Below are 13868 nucleotides of genomic sequence, written 5' to 3'. Positions count from 1 at the left end.
CTTTAGAAGCTTCTGATAGGCTAATTGACATAATTTGAGTCAATTGGAGGTGTACCTGTGGATGTATTTCAAGGCCTACCTTCAAACTCAGTGCCTCTTTGCTTGACATCATGGGAAAATCAAAAGAAATCAGCCAAGACCTCCAGAAAGACAATTGTAGACCACAAGTCTGGTTCATCCTTGTGAGCAATTTCCAAACGCCTGAAGGTACCACGTACATCTGTCCAAACAATAGTACGCCAGTATAAACACCATGGGACCACGCAGCCGTCATTACTGCCCAGGATTTTTTTGGTGCGAAATGTGCAAATCAATCCCAGAACAACAGCAAAGGACCTTGTGAAGATGCTTGAGGAAACGGGTACAAAAGTATCTATATCCACAGTAAAATGAGTCCTATATCGACATAACCTGAAAGGCCGCTCAGCAAGGAAGAAGCCACTGCTCCAAAACCGCCATTAAAAAGCCAGACTGTGGTTTGCAACTGCAACTGTCGTCTGGGCTGATGAAACAAAAATACAACTGTTTGGCCATAATGACCATCGTTATGTTTGTAGGAAAAAGGGGTAAGCTTGCAAGCCGAGGAACACCATCATGTTGTGGGGGTGCTTTGCTGCAGGAGGGACTGGTGTGCTTCACAAAATAGATAATTTTATTTCCTCATAATACCATGTGAATATATTGAAGCAACATCTCAAGAAAGGGTACCACATGAGGGAGGAGGACCATGACGGACCCTCCACCTCCAAATCGATCCCGCTCCAGAGTACAGGCCTCGGGGGAACGCTCATTCCTTCGACGATAAACGCAAATCCGATCATCACCCCTGGTAAGTCAAAACCGCGACTCATCAGTGAAGAGCACTTTTTGCCAGTCCTGTCTGGTCCAGCGACGTTAGGTTTGTGCCCATAGGCGATGGGTTTGCCGGTGATGTTTTGTGAGGACCTGCCTTAGAACAGGCCTACAAGCCCTCAGTCCAGCCTCTCTCAGCCTATTGCGGACAGTCTGAGCACTGATGGAGGGATTGTGCGTTCCTGGTGTAACTCGGGTAGTTCTTGTTGCCATCCTGTACCTGTCCCGCAGGTGTGATGTTCAGATGTACCGATCCTGTGCAGGCGTTGTTGCATGTGGTCTGCCACTGCGAGGACGATCAGCTGTCCGTCCTGTCTCCCTGTAGCGCTGTCTTAGGTGTCTCACAGTTACAGACATTGCAATTATTGCCCGGGCCACATCTGCAGTCCACATGCCCCCTTGCAGCATGCCTAAGGCACGTTCACGCAGATGAGCAGGGACCCTGGGCATCTTTCTTTTGGTGTTTTTCAAAGTCAGTAGAAAGGCCTCTTTAGTGTCCTAAGTTTTCATAACTGTGACCTTAATTGCCTATTGTCTGTTAAGCTGTTTGTGTCTTAGCAATCGTTCCACAGGTACATGTTCATTAATTATTTATGGTTCATTGAACAAGCATGGGAAAGTGTTTAAACCCTTTGCAATGAAGATCTGTGAAGTTATTTGGATTCTTTGAAAGACAGGGTCGTGAAAAAGGGACGTTTCTTTTTTTTGATAAGTTTAGTTTTACCAATGTATCATACAAGGTTATCTGACTTTTCTCAAAACGAACTTCATTGTGGCTAGCTACTTCTTGTCCCTCATGGTAGCCTGCACAGCCAAATAATCACTCCAGCATTGTATACCATTTCTCCCCTCTTGCTGCAGCTTTGCTGCAAAAACATATTAGAACGTTTGCAGCACATTGGTTTTCTCACCCGTGCTTATTTGGTTAACATTTTTAGTCCGCACGCACTTTTGCTGCTACGGCACTGGTCTGGTGAGCACCCTTGGAGCTCCGCCCAAGCAAAGCATGTGATTTGTTTGACGTGTTGCGAGGCGTCACTGGGTTTCCACCCCTCTAGCTGATTTCTGCCATTGAACTTCCCCTGGCTTCTAGTGATGGGAAGATTGGCTCTTGTTACTGACTTTTTGACTCGTTCAGTCAAAATAAAAAATTTGACTAATTTTGTTAATTTTAGTCCAGAGCACGCAGGACCCCCTACCAACAAACGATTAACTTAAAACTCGAAAGATTCATGATTCTACAAGCCTCTTTTTCATGTTGTTCACCATGAGCATGAAGGAAGAGGCGAAGTGAGAGGTTTCACTATCGCCAAAATCGGTCTAAAATAAATCCGATGCCTTTCTATGGGCTTATTTTGGACCTAAGCTTGTTGCCTGCTTTGACGCTTTTGGGACACCGACTCCCATTTGTTAGGGCGGAGAGGGGCTTGGTGAAGCTGTCATTTCTGACTAAGACTTGTAAAAGTATGCTTTAAACAATGTAGATTTTGTTAATTGCTAGGCATACAAATCAGATTATTTATTATACATTTGAACCGAGTTCTAGTTGTGGCCGCAACCGGACTACATTGTGAACGACTCTTGGTGGAATGCATTGCTTGACTGCCGTGAGGGTGATAAGCACATTCGCAAACTGCAGCAACCCAAGTGATTTGTGTTAGAGTTCGTTGAGCAAAGGCTTGTGTGCATGTTTTGGTTCCACAAAGATTTCTCGATTACATAAATTAATTGCATTTGTTCTTGCGCCATACAATCAATGATCAGTTCTTCTATATGCTGCCTGCAGCATGATCTTTTTTTCCTGCAGTGCATTCGGGAATTATATTTTAAAAAATTAACCCCTTTTTCTCCCCAATTTCGTGGTATCCAATTGTTTTTTAGTAGCTACTATCTTTTCTCATCGCTACAACTCCCGTATGGGCTCGGGAGAGACGAAGGTTGAAAGTCATGCGTCCTCTGATACATAACCCGACCAAGCCGCACTGCTTCTTAACACAGCGCGCATCCAACCCGGAAGCCACCAATGTGTCGGAGGAAACACCGTGCACCTGGCAACCTTGTTTAGCGCGCACTGTGGCCCGCCACAGGAGTCGCTGGTGCGCGATGAGACTAGGATATCGCTACCGGCCAAGCCCTCCCTAACCCAGATGACGGACGCTAGGCCAATTGTGCGTCGCCCCACGGACCTCCCAGTCGTGGCCGGTTACGACAGAGCCTGGGCGCGAATTCGGATTCTCTGGTGGCACAGCTGGCGCTGCAGTACAGCACCCTTAACCACTGCGCCACCCGGGAGGCCCCTATATACACATTTTTTTAAATACACATTTTTACTACTCAATCTACACACAATACTCCATAATGACAAAGCAAAAACAGGTTTTTAGAAACGTAAAGAATAAAATAAAAACACAAGTATTCAGACCCTTTGCTATGAGACTCAAAATTGAGCTCAGGTACATCCTGTTTCCATTGATAATCCTTATGATGTTTCTACAACTTGATTTGGAGTCCACCTGTGGTAAATTCAATTGATTGGACATGATTTGGAAAGGCACACACCTGTCTATATAATGTGCCACAGTTGACTACATGTCAGAGCAAAAACCAAGCCACGAGGTCGAAGGAATTGTCCGTAGAGCTCCGAGACAGGATTGTGTCGAGGCACAGATCTGGGGAAGGACACCCCCCCAAAAATGCTTGGGGCATTGAAGGTCCCCAAGAATACAGTGGCCTCCATCATTCTTAAATAGAAGAAGTTTGGAACCACCAAGACCATTCTTGGAACTAGCCACCCGGCCAAACTAAGCAATCGGAGGAGAAGGGCCTTGGTCAGGGAGGTGACCAAGAACCTGATGGTTACTCTGTTAGAGGTACATATTTCCTCTGTGGAGATGGTTGTCCTTTCGGAATGTTCTCCCATCTCTGCAGCACTCCACAAATCAGGCCTTTATGGTAAAGTGACCAGATGGAAGCCTCTCCTCAGTAAAAGGCACATGACAGCCTGCTTGGAGGAAGGACTCTGACTATGAGAAGCAAGATTCTTTGGTCTGATGAAACCTAGATTAAACTCTTTGTCCTGAGTGCCAAGCGTCACGTCTGGAGGAACTTGGCACCATCCCTACGGTAAAAGCATGGTGGTGGCAGCATCATGCTGTAGAGATTCTTTTCATCTGGCATGGACTGGGAGACAAGTCGGGATCGAGGCAAAGATGAACGGAGCAAAGTACAGAGAGATACTTGATGAAAACGTTATCCAGAGCGCTCAGGACCTCAGACTTTGGCAAAGGTTCACCTTCCAACAGGACAATAACCGTAAGCACACACCCAAGACAACACAGGAGTGGCTTCGGGACAAGTCTCGGAATGTCCTTGAGTGGCCCAGCCAGAGCCCGGACTTGAACCCGATCAAACATCTCTAGAAAGACCTGAAAATAGCTGTGCAGCAATGCTCCCCTTCCAACCTGACTGAGCTTGAGAGGATCTTCAGAAAAGAATGGGAGAAACTCCACAAATACAATTTTATCAATTTTAGAATAATGCTCTGACGTAACAAAATGTGTAAAAAGTCTGAATACTTTCCCGAAAGTCACTATATATGCCTAATACATTTGTATATACTGTATATGACGTGAACAAACGTGCTTCCGGTATTGTGTATACTGAGCTTGTGTTATCCTGCAGTAGCTTTGTTCATTTCCTCATTCTCTCCCCTCAGGGAAGAAAGTTGGAGAGGAAGCCGTAAAACTGAACCCTATGTGTGCCGAAAGTCATCAGTGGTGAGTCTTTTTCACTCTAGCCATTCACATTAATACATCGTCTTAAACCTATGTTCCAATCCTAGATGGGAAACTCGATTAGTTTGTAACCCTAAAATTATGTAACTTATTTATGGCTTGGTAATATGTCAATTTATCCACTCAGATCCCAAAAGAGTGAAATGTTGTTACCTCTCCTTGCATGTCCACTCCATAGTATTTCTGATATATTTTAGCCTCATTGTTGTTAGCATGAGTACATTTGACTCAGCCCTGTTAGTGAGTCACTCTTCCTCCAACACCCATCTATGAGCACATTGGCTGTGTAGTGTGCACTATGCACACACCCACATTTTCAGACATGTACAAGCACATTTAAGTGAACTAGGTAACAGAGGCTAGTGTTAAAACCTATTTGAGGTGTGTGTGTGTGTGTGTTTTAACTATACTTGTGGGGACCTTGAAGTCCCCAGAAGATTAGTAAACTGACATTTTGTTAGTCCCCACAAGGTCAAATGCTATTTCTAGGGTGTTTAGGGTTAAGGTTAAAATTTTATTCAATATATGAATATTTACTTCAGTCTTTTACCATTCTAATTTTCGGAGTGGACACGTTGTTTGCAGAGCCACAACCTATGCTACACTTGTGAAAAACACGTTTTAATTCCATTTACGAGTTTTGTCAATTTAGTCATTGTCTTTTGTTTGGAGCGCTCCTGTCAATGTCGAGTAAGGATGCCCACATAGAAGTAGGGCCTACATGCTACTAGGCCTGTGTGCAAATGTAGGCATATAAATGTGCCCATTTGGGGATCTGATAGTATTTCTGATTGGCTTCACGCACCACCACTAATAAGCTGTGGAGCTTCTTTTTTTCACCACAAACAGCAAGCAAACAAAGTCTGTTTTTACATCCACTGAGAATGACAATAGTTCCTCTATGTATTTGAAAAACCTTTCCAGCTCTCTTTTTCAATAACCACTTAGCGTGAAGGGGAAAATGTCATGCTCTTATCCAGTGGAAACATCAAAAAATGATTACTTCTTATCCCTTGCTCAAATAGCCTACAGCTGTGTCTGTCCCGGAGCTCACTGGTGCTGGAAACTCTGAGGGCCAGAATATTTTATACAATGTTGCAAGTTTGCTAGCACAGCTTTGGGCCAGACCAAAGTTAATAGTTGATACAATGTTTCAAGTTGCAGACAGGCCATGCATAGCCATAGGGCGCCACACAGTTGGCCCAGCGTTGTCCGGGTTTAGCTGGGGTAGGCCGTCATTGTAGATAAGAATTTGTTCTTAACTGACTTGCCTAGTTAAATAAAATAAAAAATTGCCAATGTGATTTCTAGGATATTATTTTATTTATTTTTTATTCTACCTGCAGGCTGCAATTGTTTTATTTGTTGGCTTTATAGGCTATTATTACATAGTTGGAAATGGCAATAGAAGTGACTTTTTAGGTTTGTCATTTTTGCCAAAAGGCATGTGGGAGACTCCCCAAACATGTGAAAGAAGGTACTCTGGTCAAATAAAACTAAAATGTAGGTTTTTGGCCATCAAGGAAAATGCTATGTCTGGCACAAACCCAACACCTCTCATTACCCCAAGAACGCCATACCCACAGTGAAGCATGGTGGTGGCAGCATCATGCTGTGTGGATGTTTTTCATCGGCAGGGACTGGTCAGAATTTAAGGAATGATGAATGGTGCTAAATACAGGGAAATTCTTGAGGGAAAACTGTTTGTCTTCCAGAGATTTAAGACTAGGATGGAGGTTCACCTTCCAGCAGGACAATGACCCTAAGCATACTGCTAAAGCAACACTCGAGTGGTTTAAGGAGAAACATTTAAATGTCTTGGAATGGCCTAGTCAAAGCCCAGACCTCAATCCAATTGAGAATCTGTGGGGTGACTTAAAGATTGCTGTACACCAGCGGAACACATCCAACTTGAAGGAGCTGGAGCTGTTTTGCCTTGAAGAATGGGCAAAAATCCCAGTGGCTAGATATGCCAAGCTTATAGAGACATACCCCAAGAGACTAGCAGTTGTAATTGCGGCAAAAAGTGCATCTACAAAGTATTGACTTTGGGGGGGTGAGTAGTTATGCACACTCAAGTTTAGTTTTTTTGGGGTCTTATTTCTTGTTTGTTTCACAATAAAAAATATATATATTTGCACCGTCAAAGTGGGGGCATGTTATGTAAATCAAATGATACAACCCCCCTATTTCATCAAAGAGTGCGCTTAAATCATCAGACAAGCTCAATGCATATGTAGTTGATTTTATTAAAATGCTTAGGGTGTGTCAATATATGGAAAAATGTTGACCAATCGATTGTTCGAAAGAACTGACGACTTTCGGTCGACCAAGACAATTTTTTGTCGGTCACAGCTATAGATTTATGGAAGGCTTTCCTCTCCCTTTAACAGCTGTGTGTCCCTCAAGCTTTATCCCAGATTCAATGTTGTGTTTGTTAGGCACCAAATGGAAGAAAACGAACTGAAACACGGAGGGACCTGGACTTTTGCCCCCCCCAGTGAACACGTCCTGGTATGGGGAGAGATGGTCATGTACAGTAGGAATAGAGGAATAGAACTGTGATCAGAACCACCCTTTGAACGGCACACCTATGACTCGAGCAATACTATTTACGACCCACTCAACTGGTGTGTGAATCAGTCATGGATGAATTTATATCCAATGAATATCTTTAGGTAGTACAAGGCCTGAAACTTGCAATAGGACTTGCCCATGACAGATGTTCAGAAGCCTCTGGTTTTGGGTGAGTGACAGAGTAGCCCTGCAGCTGTCCCTAGAACAGTGACTCATGCCTTCTTGGGCTGCAGTGTGTGATTGGAATGTTGTCCTTACAAGCATCTAGTTTTAGAGTGCCTTGCAATCCCTGCCAGGTAAAATAGGACAAGGCCAATCATCACTCTACTGATTCAAAAGGAACCACTCAGGAAAATTCTCAGGTACTACATATTGATTTGATTTAAGATTGTGTGTGTCCTCGTTATGCTGCCAAAGCACACAAGGCCATGGCAGGAGATTGTCTGTGTGAACTAATCTTGATGATAACCAACAGTGACTTCAGAAAGTATTCACACCCCTTGACTTTTTCCACATTTTGTTGTTACAGCCTGAATTACACTTTGGATGGTGTAGCAATAACCCAGTCACTACAAAAATACAGGCTTCCATCCTAACTCAGTTGCCGCAGAGGAAGGAAACCACTCAGAGATTTCACCATGAGGCCAATGGGGACTTTAAAACAGTTATTTTAATGGCTGTGCTAGGAGAGAACTGAGGATGGATCAACATTGTAGTTACTCCACAACACTAACCTAAAAGACAGAGTGAAATGAAGAAAGCCTGTACAGAATACAAATATTCCAAAACATGCATCCTGTTTGCAATAAGGCACAATAGTAAAACTGCAAAACGTGGCAAAGAAATTAACTTCATGTCCTTAATACAAAGTGTTATGTTTGGGGCAAACATCACTGAGTACCACTCTTAATATTTACAATCATGGTGGCTTCATCATGTTATTAGTGTGCTTGTCATCGGCAAGAACTAGGGATTTTGGGGGGGATAAAAATACATGGAATAGAGCTAAGCAAAGGGCAAAATCCTAGAAAGAAACCTGGTTCAGTCTGCTTTCCAACAAACACTTGGAGACACCTTTCAACAGGACAATTATACACTAGAGTTGTTAACCAAGATGACATTGAATGTTTCTGAGTGGCCTAGTTCCAGTTTTGACTTAAATCGGAACTTGAAAATGGCTGTTTAGCAATAATCAACAACCAACTTGACAGTGCTTGAATAATTTAAAGAATAATGTGCAAATATCCAATCCAGGTGTGCAAAGCTAATACTTATCCAGAAATACTTACAGCTATAATCGCTGCCAAAGGTGATTCTAACATGTATTGACTCAGGAGTGTGAATACTTATGTAGATGAGATATTTCTGTATTTCATTTTCAATAAATTTGCAAATATGTCTTAGAACATGTTTTCACTTTGTCGTTATGGGGTATTGTGTGTCAATGGGTGAGACAAAAAATATAGTTAATCAATTTTGAATTCTGTCTGTAACACAAAATGTGAAGGCATACAGTGAGCTCAAAGTATTGGGACAGTGACACATTTGTTGTTTTGGCTCTGTACTCCAGCACTTTCGATTTGAAATTTATACAATAACAGTTTAAGTGCAGACTGCCAGCTTTCATTTTTGGGTATTTACATCCATATCGGTTGAACCGTTTAGAAATTGCAGCACGTTTTTTACATAGTCCAAAAGTATTGGGACAAATTTCACTTATGTGTATTAAAGTAATCAAAAGTGTAGTATTGGGTCCCATATTCGTAGCACGAAATGACGATATCAAGCTTGTGACTCTCTACATATTTGTTGGATGCATTTGCTGTTTTTGGGGGTTATTTCCAATTTGTTTTGTGCCCAATAGAAATTCATGTTAAATAATGTATTGTGTCCTTTTGGAGTCACTTTTATTGTAAGTAAAAATATGTTTTTAAACACTTCTACATTCATGTGGATGCTACCATGATTACGGATAATCCTGAATGCCCTACCCTAGTAAAACTGACTATCCTACCGATGCTCGACTTCGGCGATGTCATCTACAAAATAGCTTGTATGCTCTAGTCGGCTGGCCCTCGCTACCTATTCGTCGCCAGACCCACTTGCTCCAGGTCACCTATAAGTCTATGCTAGGTAAAGCTCCGCCTTATCTCAGTTCACTGGTCACGATAACAACACCCACCCGTAGCACACGTTCCAGCAGGTATATCTCACTGATCATCCCCAAAGCCAAAACCTCATTTGGCCGCCTTTCCTTCCAGTTCTCTGCTGCCAGTGACTGGAACGAATTGCAAAAATCGCTGAAGTTGGAGACTTTCATTTCCCTCACCAACTTTAAACATCAACTATCTGAGCAGCTATCCGATCGCTGCAGCTGTACATAGTCCATCTGTAAATAGCCCACCCAATCTACCTACCTCATCCCCATACTGTTTTTATTTTATTTACTTTTCTGCTCTTTTGCACACCAGTATCTCTACTTGCACATCATAATCTGCTCATTTATCACTCCAGTGTTAATCTGCTAAATTGTAATTATTCGCTCTTATGGCCTATTTATTGCCTATGCCTTTTGTACACACTGTATATAGACTTTCTTTTTTCTACTGTGTCATTGACTTGTTTATTGTGTTATTGGCTTGTTTATTGTTTACTCCATGTGTAACTCTGTGTTGTTGTCTGTGTCACACTGCTTTGCTTTATCTTGGCCAGGTCGCAGTAAGAACATAAGAAGAATTGTGTATTAAATAACTGGGAAATATTTTGCTAACCTATTCTCAGGCAACAATATACCATCTGTGTTTGATGATGAAATGACCCAACTTAAAGAATGGGTTGAAAATTGAGAAGAATAGGGCTCGATACACCTCAAACTCATTCCTGAATGCTGTTGATAAAGCAAAAACGACAAAAGCAACAGGAATGGAGGAGCTGTTTTGAAAATGGTATCGTCCCTTCAACTTGGTACGTCTATCATTAAACCAATCCCAAAGTCATCAAATAATGATCCACAGGTTCCATTAAATTACAGAGGTGTCAGCCTTTTAGCAGTCTACACGTTATTCTCTTGTATATTAAACAACAGGTTGACTCAGTATTTAGAAATGTCAGGTTTACTTGAAGATGAGCAGAACAGGTTTTGTAAAAACAGGGCTTGTATAGATCACATTTACATTGTATCCACTGTGATTAGAGCCAGACGACAATAATGTAAACCTACATGGCTTGGTTTTTGCTCCGACATACACTGTCAGCTGTGGGACCTTATATAGACAGGTGTGTGCCTTTCCAAATCATGTCCAATCAATTTAATTTACGACAGGTGGACTCTAATCAAGTTGTAGAAACATCTCAAGGATGAGCAATGGAAACAGGATGCACCTGAGCTCAATTTCGAGTCTCATAGCGAATATTTATGTTAATAAGGTATGTGGTTTTTTTTGTGTAAACATTTCTAAAAACAGTTTTTTGCTTTGTCATTATAGGGTATTGTGTGGAGATTGAGAAATTGTTTAAATGTAATCCATTTATAATAAGTCTTTAACTTAACAAAATGTGGAAAAAGGGAATGGATCTGAATACTTTCTGAATGTACTGTGTATAAATAAAAGTATGTGGACACCCCTTCAAATTAGTGGATTTGTCTATTTCAGCCACGCCGTTGACTGACAGGTGTATAAAATCGAGTACACAGCCATGCAATCTCCAGAGAAAAACCTTGGCAGTAAAATGGCATTACTGAAGAGCTCAGCGATTTTCACCGTGGCACCGTCAGAGGATGCCACCTTTCCAACAAGTCCATTTCTGCCTTGCTAGAACTGCCCCGGTCAACTGTAAGTGCTGTTATTGTAAAGTGAAAATGTCTAGGATCATGTATCATCACTGGAGGCTTCGTGCCATGGATCATCACTGGAGGCTTCGTGCCATGGATCATCACTGGAGGCTTCGTACGTGGAGCTGGAACAGGTCTCACCGGACTGAGACGTACTGGAAGCCTGGTGCGTGGAGCTGCCACAACGCGTCTTGGCTGGATACCCACTTTAGCTCGGTGAGTGTGGAGAGCTGGCACAGGACGCACTGGGCTATGAAGGCGCACTGGAGGCATAGTGCGTAGAGCCGGCGCAGGATATACTGGGCCGTGAAGGCGCACTGGAGGTCTGGAGCGTATAGCTGGCACAACGCGTCCTGGCTGAGTAGCCCTGTAGCACGGTACGTGCGGGGAGCTGGCACAGGCCGCACTGGGTTGTGCTCGCGAACTGGTGATATCGTGTGTTGCGCTGGCGCAGGATATCCTGGGCCGAGGAGACTCACTGGAGACCATGACCGCTGAGCCGGCACCATCCGTCCTGGCTGGAGGCCCACTCTAGCATGGCAAATGCGGGGAGCTGGAACAGAGCGCACCGGGCTGTGAATGCGCACTGAAGACACCGTGCACATCACAGTACAGTGCCTGACCGGTCACACGCTCCCCACGGTAAGTACGGGGAGTTAGCTCAGGTCTAAACCCTGACTCCGCCAATCTCCCTGTGTGGGCTGCCTCTCGTGCTTGCGTCGAGGTTGATCTAACTCCTCGTATCGTCGCCGTTTCGCTCTTCCTGCCTCCATCTGCTCCCTTGGACGGCGATACTCTCCGGCCGTTGTCCAGGGTCCTTCTCCATCCAGGATTTCTTCCCATGTCCACTCCTGGCCACGCTGCTTGGTCCGTTTTTGGTGGGATCTTCTGTAACTACTCTCGTTGGTGGTAGGAAGAGTGGACCAAAGCGCAGCGTGGAAAGTGTTCATGATTATTTTATTTCAAAAAACACTCAAACAAAATAACAAACGTGAAAACGAAAGCACACAGTTCTGTCAGACAGAAACACTAAACAGAAAACAAGACTCACAAAACCCAAAAGGAAAATTAAAACTTGTATATGATCCCCAATCAGAGACAACGATAGACAGCTGCCTCTGGTACGTCCCGTGGGCAGAATTGGCCCAGAACTCACATCCACGAACATGTGGCCATTCGAATGCGTACTGGGCTACTAGCCGGTCCTGGCTCCGTGGCATCAGAGTCAGACTGAAGCTTCTGTGGTGGAGGAGTGGGTTACAGCGCTCTAGAGAGACCTGGCGGGCAGTCCAGGATTCTCTCATGCAGGCCAGTGAACGGCAAAAAAAGAACGCTGACAGCCACCGCAGTGAGGCCCCTGTGTTCGCACCAGGGGACAGGGTCTGGCTCTCGACCCAAAACCTGCCCCTCCGCCTGCCCTGCCGGAAGCTGGGGCCACAGTGTGTGGGGCCATTTAAAGTCCTGAGGAGGATAAACGAGGTGTGTTATAGATTGCAACTTCCCTCTTACTATCGCATTAACCCCTAGTTTCATGTATCTATCCTCAGGCGGGTGGTAGCTGGTCCCCTACAAGAAGGTGAGGTACCGGAGGTCCCTCCGCCCCCTCTGGACATCGAGGGGTCCCCGGCGTACATAGTACGAGCTATTCTGGACTCGAGATGCCGGGTGAGGGGCCTGCAGTACCTCGTGGACTGGGAGGGGTACGTTCCGGAGGAGAGGTGCTGGGTACCGGGGAGGGACAATTTAGATCCTTCCCTCTTGAGGGATTTCCACCGCCTCCACCCGGATCGCCCTGCGCCTCGTCCTCCGGGTCGTCGGGAGCCGCGCGTCAGGGGGGGGGGGGGTACTGTCACGAATCCCGCCGAAGATGGTGCCTCTTCCTGTTCGGACGGCACTCGGCGGTCGTCGTCGCCGGCCTACTAGCTGCCATCGATTCCCTTTCCTTTTGTTTCTGTTAGTTGGGTCTAATTGGTTACACCTGTTTTGAGTTTAGTTTTGTTTGTAGGCTATTTAAGGGCACTAGGCCCGCTAGTTATTGTGCGGGCTTGTTCTCTGTTTTATGGTGTTGGTTGATTATTGTGAACAGTTTTAGTCCTGTTTATTTGGACGGGTTGTTTCATGCGCCCTTGTGTTTTGCATGTCTCTTTTTCCGCTGTCATTGGAATAAAAGATCCACGTATGGAACTACCTGCTCTCTGCACTTGACTCCTCCACCCACCATTCATAGAAGTCATAACAATCATCAGGCCATTCTTTTTAATGGTCTCACTTAGTCCAGCTGTGGTCACTGTTCATTCAATTCCAGTTACATGTAATAGTTCACACCATGTTGGAAGTCGGAACAACCCAGTTATCATCAATCCACTGACGTGTTTCTTCATAAGAGGTAGCTAGCCGGTCGGTGGTGCAGAACTTGCTAAAGCTCATAATCACACAGCAGAATGTTTTCATTGGAAACCAGTCGGCTAAAAGCTGCAGATAGGATCTCTGCTCCTTTGGTATTGTGGAGCTCCCCACTCATCGAGCGCCAACCAGCAGTGGTGTGGCCGCACCTTGCACTGCCATTAGACCATAAACAAGCACCTTTTTGTTACAGTTATATACAACTTGCCCACCAATGCTTTGGCAGAGAATAGACAAAGGTTCTCTTGAGTGTGGTGTGCGTGGCACTTGACTTCCCCTTTGTCTTATTGTAATAGGTGGCTTATAGGCCAAACACATATAGCACGTACAGTGCATTCAGAAAGTATTCAGACCCCTTGACTTTTTCCACATTTTGTTACGTTACAGCCTCATTCTAGAATTAATACAAT

The 13868-nt window shown here is 44.3% G+C and overlaps 1 protein-coding gene across 4 annotated transcripts in view; it reads left to right on the top strand.

Annotated features, from left to right (window-relative positions):
- The window catches only part of LOC112252882 (regulator of microtubule dynamics protein 2), a 53392-nt gene that overhangs the window by 21912 nt on the left and 17612 nt on the right, over window positions 1-13868 (top strand). For all 4 annotated transcript variants that reach the window (XM_042322949.1, XM_042322958.1, XM_042322938.1 and 1 more), the window contains one exon: window positions 4568-4628. In XM_042322949.1, coding sequence (XP_042178883.1) covers window positions 4568-4628 — 61 coding nt within the window. The remainder of the gene's footprint in view (window positions 1-4567; window positions 4629-13868) is intronic.

Source organism: Oncorhynchus tshawytscha, linkage group LG01 (genome assembly GCF_018296145.1).
Source record: "Oncorhynchus tshawytscha isolate Ot180627B linkage group LG01, Otsh_v2.0, whole genome shotgun sequence".
Taxonomy (NCBI): domain Eukaryota; kingdom Metazoa; phylum Chordata; class Actinopteri; order Salmoniformes; family Salmonidae; genus Oncorhynchus; species Oncorhynchus tshawytscha.
The sequence above is the reverse complement of the archived record's forward strand: the minus strand, read 5'-3'. Positions and strand labels throughout refer to the sequence as shown.